This window comes from Bos mutus, chromosome 4, assembly GCF_027580195.1.
Source record: "Bos mutus isolate GX-2022 chromosome 4, NWIPB_WYAK_1.1, whole genome shotgun sequence".
Classification (NCBI taxonomy): Eukaryota; Metazoa; Chordata; class Mammalia; order Artiodactyla; family Bovidae; genus Bos; species Bos mutus.
The window spans coordinates 56,823,054-56,837,227 of NC_091620.1; the positions used below are offsets into that span (position 1 = coordinate 56,823,054).

A 14,174-nucleotide genomic window follows, 5' to 3' on the forward strand; every position below is an offset into this window, starting at 1 on the left:
TCCTGCCTGTCTCACTTTAAACTGTGTGCTCCCTGTGTTACACAGTGATTCAGCCTCAATGCAACAGGATATTTTCAGAGCTCTGCTTTTGGTATTTCCAAGCCACCTACGCAAAATTACTGAGGCTTGGAGTAGGCTTCAGAACCTGGGTGCTATGAATGACAGGGGCACACGGGTCTCAGTGACGGGACTGTAGAGCTTATTGGTTTGCTGATTGAGAACTGAGTCTGAATCATAACCTTTCTGAGACTTCATTTCCTCTCTTGGGAAGTATGATGTATTTGCTACTTCCTGCGTTTGAGATATTCATCTTCAACATCATAGAAATAAAAAGAAGCAAAAAATGAACCATGAAAATGTAAAGGGTAGAGAAAGCCCTGTACTCCCTGGGGCAGACGATGCAGCTGCATCTTGTGAGATATTTACAGTTTCCATTGTACGGAAGCCACACGTCAGTCCAGGGTTCATCCATACAAACACATATTGAGCACTGACCTTACTCTCAGTCCTCGGGGAGGCAGTTGCAAAGCTGATTCAGCTTCAGAAACCTAGCTTCAGACAAGTTTGGGTCAGAAGGAAAATGAAGATCTGCTTCCCACCTGAAAATTGAAAATAAATGAGGCAACTTTACCGTCTCTGGCCCAAAACTCAAGCAGAAAATCACTACCAGTAAACATGGTACGGACTTTTCCGTCAAGCAAAGCCATGTTCAAGTTCCGGCTGCATTGCTTAGGAGCCAGGTACTCTAGGTAGCAACTTCTCTGAGCCCTTACTTCCTTACCTATAAGACTGAGGACAGAGTCATCTCATCAGTCAGGCTGTGACAATTGCACATGGCAATCACTAACAAGCATTTACTGAGTACCTATCATACATTACAAACTAAGTCAGTCATCTGCTAGATTAATGACGGGATTCACTCAAATAGTGTTAGTTCCCACTCACCCTGTGATTGTTAAAGATACCTTAGGGATGTTTTGTTGGCTTTCAGCTTCCAGGACTTCACTGGAAAAGAAGATTATCATTCTTTGGGTTTGGATAACTCATGTCTTCCTTTTCAGACAAATCTGACGTATCTAGTTTCAACTAGAGTCATTTAGCTAAATGGCCTGTATTTCCTGGGATAATGTTCATTCTTGTGATATTTATAAGTACCTTTGGCCTTGTCATCAACCGTATTATTAAGTTCTTTCTATAGGGAAGATAAAATGCCAGTCTGGAATGGTGACCCAGACTTAATGCCTGATCTCATGGAAATCCTTTTGACTCTGGAAGCATATCCCATGGGGTCAAATCCCAAGTATCAGCCCTGTGCCAGCACCAGCATCATCAAAAGAATATTGCAATTCATCCCTCTTAAACCAACGTTGTAATTTTCTAATCTGCTGGGAGCTGGCATCACTTCATGGTGTCATTAACTTTAGGTTAAAAGCAAATTAATTAATCATAAGCCCACAACTATGTAACTGAGTTGAAAACACACTATAGTCATTGAAAAATTCCAAATTCACTTACTACCTCCGTTCTGTATTAAGCATCTGGCTTGAATTTTTGCCTCACATGACCACTAGGGGGCATTTAATCCCCAACTATATTCTGAAATAGTTCACAAACTCTACGTGTGGAGGAAGGAGTGCAGATTAGGCTCGGGTGAAATTTCAGACTGGAATGGAAAGTGGGATCAAGAGGGTAAATTCAAGCATCATTCTTAAAAAGTAGTCAATTATTTATAAATCACTGCCCAAACCTAAATATAGTCCATAGGCGGGGAGAAACATCAACCCCAGATATGCAGATGACACCACCCTAATGGCAGAAAGCAAAGAAGAACTAAAAAGCCTCTTGATGAAAGTGAAAGAGGAGACTGAAAAAGTTGGCTTAAAGCTCAACATTCAGAAAACGAAGATCATGGCATCTGGTCCCATCACTTCATGGCAAATAGATGGGGAAACAGTGGAAACAGTGTCAGACTTTGTTTTGGGGGGGCTCCAAAATCACTGCAGATGGTGATTGCAGCCATGAAATTAAAAGACACTTAATCCTTGGAGGAAAGTTATGACCAACCTAGATAGCATATTATAAAGCAGAGACATTACTTTGCCAACAAAGGTCCGTCTAGTCAAGGCTATGGTTTTTCCTGTGGTCATGTATGGATGTGAGAGTTGGACTGTGAAGAAAGCTGAGCACAGAAGGATTGATACTTTGAACTGTGGAGTTGGAGAAGACTCTTGAGAGTCCCTTGGACTGCAAGGAGATCCAACCAGTCCATCCTAAAGGAGATCGGTCCTGGGTGTTCACTGGAAGGAATGATGCTAAAGCTGAAACTCCAGTACTTTGGCCACCTCATGTGAAGAGTTGACTCATTGGAAAAGACTCTGATGCTGGGAGGGATTGGGGGCAGGAGGAGAAGGGGACGACAGGATGAGATGGCTGGATGGCACCACTGACTCGATGGACGTGAGTCTGAGTGAACTCCGGGAGTTGGTGATGGACAGGGAGGCCTGGCATGCTGCAATTCATGGAGTCGCAAAGAGTTGGACACGACTGAGTGACTGAACTGACCTGAACTGAACTGAACCTAAAAAGGAGATAAACCAATTTTTATGTTGTGTGTACTATGCATCAGACACTGAGCTAGAAATCTTCATTTGCATCATCATCTCTATCCATCACAAGTACCCTGAGACAGATTTCATTTATGTCCTCCTTTTATAAATGAGAAAACAGACTCAAAGAGGTTATCACTTACTGATGTGTCACACATCCAGCAATCAGTAAAGAATCTGACCCCAGATCAGGCAGGTTTGAAAACCTACTCACTTTTCTACTAAACGGCTCACTGGACTGTGATGCTCAAATGCCTCTAAACTTGTTTCCCCAATTCCCATTGTCGTAGTTTCCCAAATCTTCATATTACCTTGGGAGGTGTGTGTATGTTTAGGTGTGTGTGCATGCATGGGTTAAGAATGCTATGAATAAAATGGTCCTACAACTGTGTAATTGTTTTATACTTAATGACCTTTGGACAATTGATGACACACACAGGATTTAATTTTAACAGTATAATTTATACACTCTACGTGTTTTAGTCTGCTTTGTAGTGTTAACACTTTGTACTATACACAATTCATTGATATTGAATGAATTAATAAATAAATACACACAGCTCTTAGAAAATTACAGTAGGGAGCTTCTTCCATCTAGAAATTTCCTGAAGCCAATGAATTAAGGTGAGACTGTCTTTCAATAGAAAACTGCAAAGCAGAAGGAGTGGACTTGATTTCACAGAATTTGCTCAACCCACCCCACAGATGTCATCTAATCCCAAGGAGAGTATTATAGACTCTGGCCTGTTCACAGAGCACCCTGGGCCAGCCAACCCAAAGCATGGTTACTGCAGATTCTTCAGAAGAGGCTCAGCTGCAGAGCCAGCACTCACTGTTCCAAGCCCTCCTGAGACCTGACCTCCAGTTCACTGGTACGTCAAAATGGGATAATCTGATTTGCAGTATTTGTCACTCTCTGCTCCCAGCAGGGCAGTTCTGAGCCCCAAGCCTACTTTGAAGAGATTGGCTGCCTGGGGCAGGATCCTGAAGTACAAAGTTGAAAAAAGCAGCCCTCCCATGTCCGCTGGGAGTCCGGTGGCTACTCTACTAGAGAAAAGTGATTTCTGGAAATCCGAATCTTGGCATCAGCAGCATAATCCCCAGCACGCTTGGTGAAAAGCAAATCATTTGCCCACTTCAGTGTTATTTTTCTGGAGATGTGGCACAACTGTACTTCCCATAGGCACTTAGTTATGTCAGGAAGAGGGAGTGTGAAGAGAGGTGGATTCTGGGAAAAACCTTGACTTCTAGTTCAAAATTACCCTGGGTTCACTTAATTCTCCTCTTTCTAATTCTCATCCAAAAGTTCTTCAGAGTGTAATTTTAGTTGGGAAAAATTCTGTGTCAGAAGTAGAAAATGGGGAAGGTTGGTGCCTACTTGCTGGAAAGTTGGACGTTGTCTCTGTAAGATGTGGAGGCACCAAGATGCCGGAGCAGAGGGCCACAGGCTCGTTCACTCTCCCATGAAGTAAGAGTCATCCTGTTGAATCAGGGAGGGAGGCCAGCCCCGCAGGGAATCCCACCCAGGAAGGCTCAGTCCACAGGCCGAGGCTAGGGTGGATTTCTGTGGGGAGTTCACTGATTGCCTCAGACTCCAGGGAGGAGAATAATGGCCAGCTGCCTTCTCCTAGCTAAAGGGAGGCTGGAGCTGGGTAGGGGCTGATGAAGACAAGGGACTTGGTGAGAAAACAGCCTGTATTCACTGCCTCCTGCCACTCTGGTGTCCCCTGCAGAGTGCCGGGCCTCCTTCTTTGTCCGCTTCCAGATGTACTCTCTCCCCATTCACTGTGGAGAGCTGGATTTCTGATCTGATGAAAAAGAATCACAAGCATTCTAACATTCCTTTTCTTCTTCATCTGAGGCTGAAAGAGTTCAACAGAGATTGACTTAGTACTGGACAAGTATGGAAATAAACTACCCTCCACCTCCACCTAAATGGAGAAAATTTTCTGGATATGGTACAGTGTTTTATAATTCAAAGCAAGGAACTTTTTTAAGGCATCAAAACATTTCTCCAGGTGAAAAAGATCTCCTAAGAGAAATAGGAGAAATTCTTTGAAAAGCTCTCCTTTGTGTTCTCAGCAGGGCTGGAAAGGATTTTGCAGGCCCCGCCTGCCACACCACCTGTTCTAAGGGCTCCTTGATCTTTCCTGAACCATGTACATTACCAGGATGCCATCATCTCCCCAGAGAGCAAATGACATTAGGACCATACTGGGGACATAGATGCCTAACGCATCTCCTGTGTCATCTGCCAACATCATAGCGTCCACAAGATCTGCTCAGACTTCCAAGCCACCTATTTTCTTGCATTGGTCCCCAGGTTGCTCTACAGTTTTAAAAAGCAGGTCTTTTTAAAGCAAGTCCAAAAGGGACTCTGTGGGAGAGGGAGAGGAGGGGATGATTTGGGAGAATGACATTGAAACATGTATAATATCATATAAGAAACGAATCGCCAGTCCAGGTTCGATGCAGGATACAGGATGCTTGGGGCTGGTGCACTGCGATGACCCAGAGGGATGGTATGGGGAGGGAAGTGGGAAGGGGGTTCAGGATGGGGAGCACGTGTACACACGTGGCAGATTCATGTTGATGTATGGCAAAACCAATACAATATTGTAAAGTAATTAGCCTCCAATTAAAATAAATAAATTTAAATTTTAAAAAAAGAAATAAAAAGCAGGTCTTCCAAGTTCAAACCACATATTTATGTTCACTACCTACACACGAGGTGCTGACTGGGGAAGGTCAGCCCGGCCCATCAAGGCTTCCCCTGCTGTATCTGTTCCTGACAGCACAGTTGTCCATGGATCTCAAAGGAGAGAACTCTCTTACAAAGACTCAGAATAACCCTTTTCATAACAATTAGTTTCCATTCCTAATGCTTTATCTGTGCCAACCAGTTTTAGGCTGGTAGAGAAATGAGTCATCCAGAAAAACGTATCCCTTCTGGTCAGAAAAGGACCAGAGAAAAATCAGGAAGCCTGGTGCTGAGCAAAGACACTGTCTTCCAAATGAGAGACGATGTAAGCATGTTGGAGTGAGGGATTGTCACCTGTGCCCCTGAAAGCAGCAGAGATCGTCCACCCTCTGGTCCTCACACTCCACTTGTGCGGCCACCCTTCCCCTAGCACCACCACGAGGAACATTCCCTAACTTCTACCGTTCTGTGGCCCAGACCTCTACCAGGGCCTAGAACTCATCTGTACATGTGAGATGGAGAACGTTAATATCAGTTTGATACTTATCATGGATGTGTGTGTGTGTGTGTGTGCACTTATGACGTATTTTTCAAAGGATAAGAAGAATATACAGTGTAATTGAAAGGATATTTACCTTCTGAGAGAGGGGACTTGATCATGATTGAAAGTGGTGGACAAATGGGATCTGAGCTTTGTCTGGTTCATTATAGTTTTTAAAGAATTGATTTGTCTGTTATTGTGTAATTTAAAATTAATATAGTATAAGAGAAAGTGCTGCTGTGATACCTCAGATTTTCAGGGAGTGTTTCAATCAGAGTTCTCCACAGAAAATAGAACCAATAGAAAGATAGATAGATTAAACAGTAGCTAGAGAGAGAGATATGTTGTTTAGTTGCTAAGTCGTGTCCGATTCTTTTGCGATCCCATGGACAGTAGCATGCCAGGCTCCTCTGTCCGTGGGATTTCCCAGGCAAGAATACTGGAGTGGGTTGCCATTTCCTCCTCCAGGGGATCTTCCTGACTCAGGGAACACACTAACATCTCCTGCAGTGCCAGGTGGATTCTTTACCACTGAACCACCAGGAAAGCCCAGATAAATATTTAATATATTATATTGAGAGAAAGAGAGAAAGGAGGAGACTTACTTTAAGAACTTTGCTCACATGATTGTGGGGACTCCAAGTCTGAAATTCTTAAAGGAGGTAACCGGCTGGAAACTCAGGGTTGATACTTATGTTCTACAAGGAATTCTTCAGGGAATCTTCCTTCTTCTCTGGGAAACCTCCGTTTTTTCTCTTAGAGCTTTCAACTTATTGGATGAAGTCCACATCCACCCATATTAGGTAGGGTGATCTGCTTTACTTAAAGTCGAGTGACTGTAGACGTTGACCTTCACAACAACCACCTTACACTAGAGTTTGACCAAACAGCTGGGTCCTCTCGCCTGGCCAGGATACAATTTTATCACATACAGTTGTATCATTATAAGGGATTTCTTCAGGCTCTTCTTTTTTTATAAGATTTTTTTTTATGTAGATCATTTTTAAAAATTTTATGGAATTTATTACAATATCGCTTCTGTTTCATGTTTTGTTTTTTTGGCCTCGAGGCATATAGGATCTTAGCCCCACTAACAGGGATCAAACCTGCACCCCACACACAGGAAGGCAAAGTCTCAACAACTCTACTGCCAGGGAAGTCCCTTCTTCAGGCTCTTCTTACTGTCTTCTCCAAATAGGAGGAACACTTTGCATCCTGGTCTTAGACATGCACATTCTTATCAGGATTCCGCCCAGACATGTTGGGCTGAAGTCTCTTCGCTTCTGATCTCTGACTTGCCTCTGGGTCCCCTTGGCTCCCTGTTCTCACCCACAGCCCAGCCCTCCCCAGTCCCTGTGTCCAGCCCATCCTGTTGCCTCTGTTTTTCTGGGCTTTGGACTTAAGATAGCTGGAAAGTTCCATTAAAGAGAGAATGGAAAGCTTTTTATAAAGAACTTGACATTTTGAATGAGTAGCATTCCTACTTTTTTTTCACTTTTACTAATTATACATTTTCTCAGTGGAATTTTAATATTCCTATATTATACAATTCGGTCAAAGGAAAAAGAGTTAGAAAACCCATAATCACACTACCCTAAAATAACCACTCTTAACATTTTAGTACACTTCAGTTCTTTTCCTACATGTATAATTTTGCAGAGTTGTAATCATACCCAATATATAATTTTATTATGTTTTCCACTTACCATTATATTATAAGCATTTTTAATGTTGCCACATAATCTTCAGGTTTGTCACTGTTAATAGCTACATAATAGTTCACTGAATTGAAGTGCTTTATTTACTTAACTATACTGTTATCTTTAAACAATTTCAAATTTCTTCTTACAATAAATAGATACATCTTTGTGATTGTAGTGCTCTTTTTAACACCTAGAATTCTCTCACATGGGCTTAAAATTGCTTAGCCAAAGAATATTGTGCCTATGTTTTTGTCTGCTGACATATATTTCTAAATAGATCCTTTTAATGGTTGCGTCAATCTACACCGCTGCCAGTGTAAATAAGGACCATTGTGTTTTTGTTCTCTTGAGAGCAGAGCTTTGACAGGCGGGGGACAGGAGACCAGGAGGAAGACATTTCAACAACAAAGCCTGAGCCTTGCTTTCTGGAAAGTCCTAGGGTTCTCACACTGGTTTTGTGTTGCTTTGTTTTTCACAGACTGAGCAGTTGATGACTCTGTGGGTCCTCTTTGTTTTCACCATTGTTGGAAACGCCCTTGTGCTGTTCTCTACATGGAGGAGGAAGAGGAAGTCGAGAATGACCTTTTTTGTGACTCAGCTGGCCATCACAGGTAAGCAACTTCAGGAGAGGAATGAGCTGAGAATTCCCATGGCTCCTCACTGTCAAGTAATTTACCAACAGAACTGGTGTATTACCAGTCCAAAACGCAGCTGCAGATTTGGGAATCATTTCTGTAGGGATATAAAACTCAAATTTGAATTTTTCTTCCAACAAATTTAACATATTTAAATATTTATAAGGTTCCATTATAAAAATAACTCTCTAAACAACAAAGTTGAGTATACCATTGTCAGTGCTACCAAAAGGTTCTACTTTCCCTGTACACAGCAGCCTCCATGGCTCACTAAGGTAATATTATCATATCATACCATATGATGGGCTTAAAGAATATACCCCAGAAAATGGACCAGAATTATCTTTACTCAGTAATAAATGTTAAGTCTCAAGGACTTGGCAAATTTAAATCTGTGGGCATTGCTTTTGAAATGTAAGTGACATGTAACACCACTGTTGGGCATAGTACAAGGATCATATGCTAGATTTAGATGCGTAAGGGTGGATTTAAAATGGCAACCCACTCCAGTATTCTTGCCTGGAAAATTCCATGGACGGAGGAGCCTGGTGGGCTACAGTCCATGGGGTCGCAAAGAGTCGGACACGACTGAGCGACTTCACCAGTACTGGTGAAAAGTGAATGCATCACACCTAGAAAGAGAATGATGGAATATTCTCACGTTTAAAAATGATCTATGAAAGAAAGACCCCCACATAGATGAGTAGAGTCCAAATTGGTAGGGCTCATGTTCAAAAGGAAAACATAACCGAGGGAGTTTTATGCCACAGGCCAGAGAAGAGAGTGGGCAGATGGGATTCCTGGATGGTCCAGCCTAAGACAGCTGTAGCTGTCATATGCTTTTAATTTGAATCTTACTGAGGGCAAATGCAAAAAAAAAAAAAAAAATTTTATAAGTGTTAAGTGCCAACAAGAAGCAATGGTAGATGACTGTTAGGAAGGGCTGTTAGGTACATTTCAACCTGTTCTGTGCTCTCAGTTGCAATAATGGCCATGAGAGTTCCTGGGAATTTGGTCTTAAACTCCAATATATGAAACATATGACACTGTAACTTACAAGAAAACCTTAGCCATACCTTGTTGATATCCTGAAATTCCCCTCTTTCTCTTTAACAAAGTATAGGAGGCCCATCTGTTTAGGTCAGGCTACAGTGACCAGGGTGAAAAACAAGGGCACTACTGAGAAATATGGAGATGGAAGAGGAGTCCCCCGAGTAACAAAAGTGGGACTTGTGATGAAAGAAACTCCTTCAGTCTTTCCTATAAAGACAAGCCCCGTTTTTCACTAGGAGTAGAGTGTAGGAGGTGGCTTCCCAGGGAGCACTAGTGGTAAAGAAACTGCCTGCCAGGAGACATAAGAGATGCAGTTTCAACCCCTGGGTCAGGATTCTTGCCTGGAGAATCCCAAGGACAGAGAAGCCGGGCAGGCTACAGTCCACAGGGTTGCAAAAAGTCAGACATGACTGGAGTGACATAGCATGCATGTAAAGGATAGGTAAAGGGTAATTAGAATCATCTGTTGATAGTAAATGTAAAATTCTTAGATGAGGTTATAATAACTTACTTTCACCATATTTTTTTCAGTTACAGTGCTGTAACCAAGATTCTATGAAACCATATATTCTTTTAGAGTGTAAGAATTTAGGAGGTGTTAAGGATATCAGTTTAGAATTTAAAGTATTGTCAAAAATAATAATAAACGAACAACTAAAATCTCACTATCTATTTTCAAAAAGAAGAGCTGTGTGTTCTACTGAAATCCATCGTCTGCTGCATTAACCCGGGCTTAATTTCTCATGAGTGTTCTAGATAGTCTGTTTTTTATTTGTTAATTCCCTACGGAAAAACTCAAGGAATCAGATCAGGAGCATTTCAAGTGAAGAATTCTTGGAGACAGCAACTTTGCCTAGGGCCTGAGAATGGGCTAACTTCTTATGTAAGATGTTAAAATTTTCTTCACTCACATTTCACCGTGATCTCAGATCCTGTAGTAAGGGATTTGAGAATACACATCGGAGTCTTCAGTAGCACATATGAGAAGGTTGCTCCAGTATCAGCTGAAGGATCTTACACTTTGTGATTCATGTAAATTTGATTTGAGTCTCCTATCCTATGTTATGTTAATGGCCTCCCCAAGATTTCTTCAAATTTCCTGGACTTTATATTTTTACTTGTCACTTCTGGTTCTCACTTGCTATCTCTGCTGAACTCTTGCTCTCTTTTATAAACATCTCACCTTCCCTAGTTAGTCTTTCTTTTTTAAAAAGCCAGACTGACCCTAACAAGGCACTCAGCTCTCTTTTCTTTTATTTTCTTTAAAAATTATCCACAGAAACTTAACTTTCTATGTTTAAAAGACTTTGCCAAATGTTTCTGGCAACAGAGAGAGACTGCATTATAACAAAGCAAATATATTAAAGTTGAATATATTTTTAAAACTTTCAGCTACTACCAGGTGTCTTTGACTCTCCAATGTTGTTCATAGGATGACCAAATTTTTTCACATAAACATATTCTTAAATCATCAGATTCAACTGACATCATCAGTGACAGACATATTTGGAAAACAAAATTCAGAGACATTTTTATACCTGGCTCTTCTAATTGAGAAAAGTAAATGCTAACAATTATTATTGGGTAAGGCAATATTCTTAAATATTCAAAATTCTTAAAGAGATGGGAATACCAGACCACCTGACCTGTCTCCTGAGAAATCTGTATGCAGGTTAAGAAGTAATAGTTAGAACTGAACATGGAACAACAGACTGGTTGCATATCAGGAAAGGAGTACATCAAGGCTGTATTTTGTCACTCTGCTTATTTAACTTACATGCAGAGTACATCATGAGAAATGCTGGGCTGGAGGAAGCACAAGCTAGAATCAAGATTGCCAGGAGAAATATCAATAACCTCAGATATGCAGATGACACCACCCTTATGGCAGAAAGTGAAGAAGAACTAAAGAGCCTCTTGATGAAAGTGAAAGGGGAGGATGGAAAAAGCTTAAAACTCAACATTCAGAAAACTAAGATCATGACATCTGGTCCCATCACTTCATGGCAAATAGATGGGGAAACAATGGAAACAGTGACAGACTTTATTTTGAGGGGCTCCAAAATCACTGCAGATGGTGACTGCAGCCATGAAATTAAAAGACATTTGCTCCGTGGAAGAAAAGCTATGACCAACCTAGACAGCATAGTATAAAGCAGGGACATTACTTTGCCAACAAAGGTCTGTCTAGTCAAAGCTATGGTTTTTCCTGTAGTCATGTATGGATGTGAGAGTTGGATTTTAAAGAAAGCTGAGCACCGAAGAAGTGATGCTTTTGAACTGTGGTGCTGGAGAAGACTCTTGAAGGTCCCTTGGACAGCAAGGAGATCCAACCAGTCCATCCTAAAGGAAATCAATCCTGAATATTCACTGGGGGGACTGATGCTGAAGCTGAAGCTCCGATACTTTGGCCACCTGATGTAAAGAACTGACTCATTAGAAAAGACCCTGATTTTGGGAAAGATTGAAGGCAGGAGGAGAAGAGGATGACAGAGGATGAGAAGGTTGGATGGCATCACCAACTCAATGGACATGAGTTTGAGTAGGCTCTGGGAGTTGGTGATGGTCAGGGAAGCCTGGCATGCTGCAGTCCATGGTGTCACAAAGAATTGGACACGACTGAGCGACTGACCTGAAAGCAATATTAATACTCTTCATTAAATAATATTGTCCATCATGACTCTCCTGACAAAAGCCTCCTATTTACAGTGATTCTTTGAGGAACCTTTTGATTTCCACTTGGTCTCTGATTTACTTAGTTGGTGAATCAGTTGGAATTAGATTCAGCTGAATATCTATAAAATCCAGATAAAGGTGGCTTAAGTCTACAAGGATTTATTTTCATCTTATGTAAAGAATTCTGGACGTAGGCAGTCCAGGGCTCATATTGTATTTCCTTATCACTGGAAACTCAGGCTTCTCTATATTTCTACTCTATTAAAGAATGTTCAACCGCAAGGTCAGCTCATGGTATATGGCTCATGGTCAGTTGTTGGTTCAAGATGGCTGCTAGAACTCCTGCCATCATTCCCAGATTCCAGTCAACAGAAAAGCAGAGAGCGGAAAGGACAAGAGGGGCTCATGCCCCACCACCTGTCCTCTTAGCTGGCATTCCTAGGATTCCCACCCATTAATTTATGCTTGCATTTTATTTGCCATCTCTAACTAAAGAGAAGCTAAAATATAAAGAAGTAAATGTTTTTGGGTTTTTTTTTTTTTGTTTTTAACCCATTGGCCAGAATAAAATCGTTTCTGTTCCTAAGAGAGAACAGAAGTAAGTAGCAGTCTCAGGCACAGCTTGTCTTCTGTACTTTAGTTTCCTTCAAGAAAGAGAAGTTTAGACAGTGCATCTCTGTTTAACCATCCATTTCCCTGCTTTGAAGATACTTCTACCAGATGCTATGCTTTCTTCTTCAGACCTCATATCTTGGCAGGTAGTACTTTTCATGTCCAAAAACTGCAGTGATCCACTGAATGACTGTACATTAAGTAGATACATTCCTATTGTTGTCTATTTACATGAAAGAAGTGAAAGTGTTAGTCACTCAGTCATGTCTGACACTTTGCGAACCATGGACTGTATAACCCACCAGGCTCCTTTGTCCATGAAATTCTCCAGGTAAGAATACTGGAGTGGGTTGCCATTTCTTTCTCCAGGGGATCTTCCTGATCCAGGGATCGAACCCGGGTCTCTGTAAAGAATCTTGTAGGCAGATTCTTTACCAGTGGAGTTATAAGAGAACCCTGTCCTCAATTTTTGGCTACTACCATCAATTCTGCAATGAATATTCTCACAATTAAATCTGACAAGCATTATTACTCAGTTAAGAAAATTTCTAGACATGAACTTAGTGCATCAAAGGAAGACACTTTTGTCACTTTCAAATTGGCCAATGTCCTTTTAGGTCACCCAGGCTAAAAGACGATGAAAAATGGCATGTGACAAACCTTCCAGAAGCCACCAACACCAATCCACACTGAGTCTTATTTTTAAAAGATCCTGAAAACAGAAGCCTTCAGTTCAGTTGAGTTCAGTTCAGTCACTCAGTCGTGTCTGACTCTTTGTGACCCTGTGGACTGCAGCATGCCAAGCTTCCCTGCCCATCACCAACTCCCAGAACTTACTCAAACTCATGTCCATTGCGTCAGTGATGCTATGCAACGATCACATGCTCTGTCGTCCCCTTCTCCTCTGCTTACAATCTCTCCCAGCATCAGGGTCTTTTCTAATGAGTCAGTTCTTCACATCAGGTGGCCAAAGTATTGGCGTTTCAGCTTCAGCATCAATTCTTCCAGTGAATATTCAGGACTGATTTCCTTTAGGATGGACTGGTTGGATCTCCTTGCAGTCCAAGGGATTCTCAAGAGTCTTTTCTAACACCACAGTTCAAAAGCATCAATTCTTCAGTGCTCAGCTTTCTTTATAGTGCAACTCTCACATCCATACATGACCACAGGAAAATCCATAGCTTTGACTAGACAGACCTTTGTTGGCAAAGTAATGTCTCTGCTTTATAATATGCTGTCTAGGTTGGTCATAGCTTTTCTTCCAAGGAGCAAGTGTCTTTTAATTTCATGGCTGCAGTCATCATCTGCAGTGATTTTGGAGCCCCCCAAAATAAAGTCTGTCACTGTTTCCATTGTTTCCCCATCTATTTGCCTTGAAATGATGGGACCGGATGCCATGATCTTCATTTTCTGAATGTTGAGTTTTAAGCCAACTTCTTCACTCTCCTCTTTTACTTTCATCAGGAGGCTCTTTAGTTCTTCTTCTCTTTCTGCCATAAGGGTGGTGTCATCTGCATATCTGAGGTTATTGATATTTTTCCTGGCAATCTTGAATCCAGCTTGTGCTTCTTCCAGCCCGGAATTTCCCATGATGTACTCTGCATATAAGCTAAATAAGCAGGGTGACAAAATACAGCCTTGACATAC

General features: G+C 41.5%; 1 protein-coding gene across 2 annotated transcripts in view; it reads left to right on the plus strand.

Moving 5' to 3' along the window:
• NPSR1 (neuropeptide S receptor 1) overlaps window positions 1-14,174 on the plus strand; it is a 152,580-nt gene that overhangs the window by 20,974 nt on the left and 117,432 nt on the right. For both annotated transcript variants that reach the window (XM_005889111.2, XM_014483724.2), the window contains exon 2: window positions 8,030-8,162. In XM_005889111.2, coding sequence (XP_005889173.1) covers window positions 8,030-8,162 — 133 coding nt within the window. The remainder of the gene's footprint in view (window positions 1-8,029; window positions 8,163-14,174) is intronic.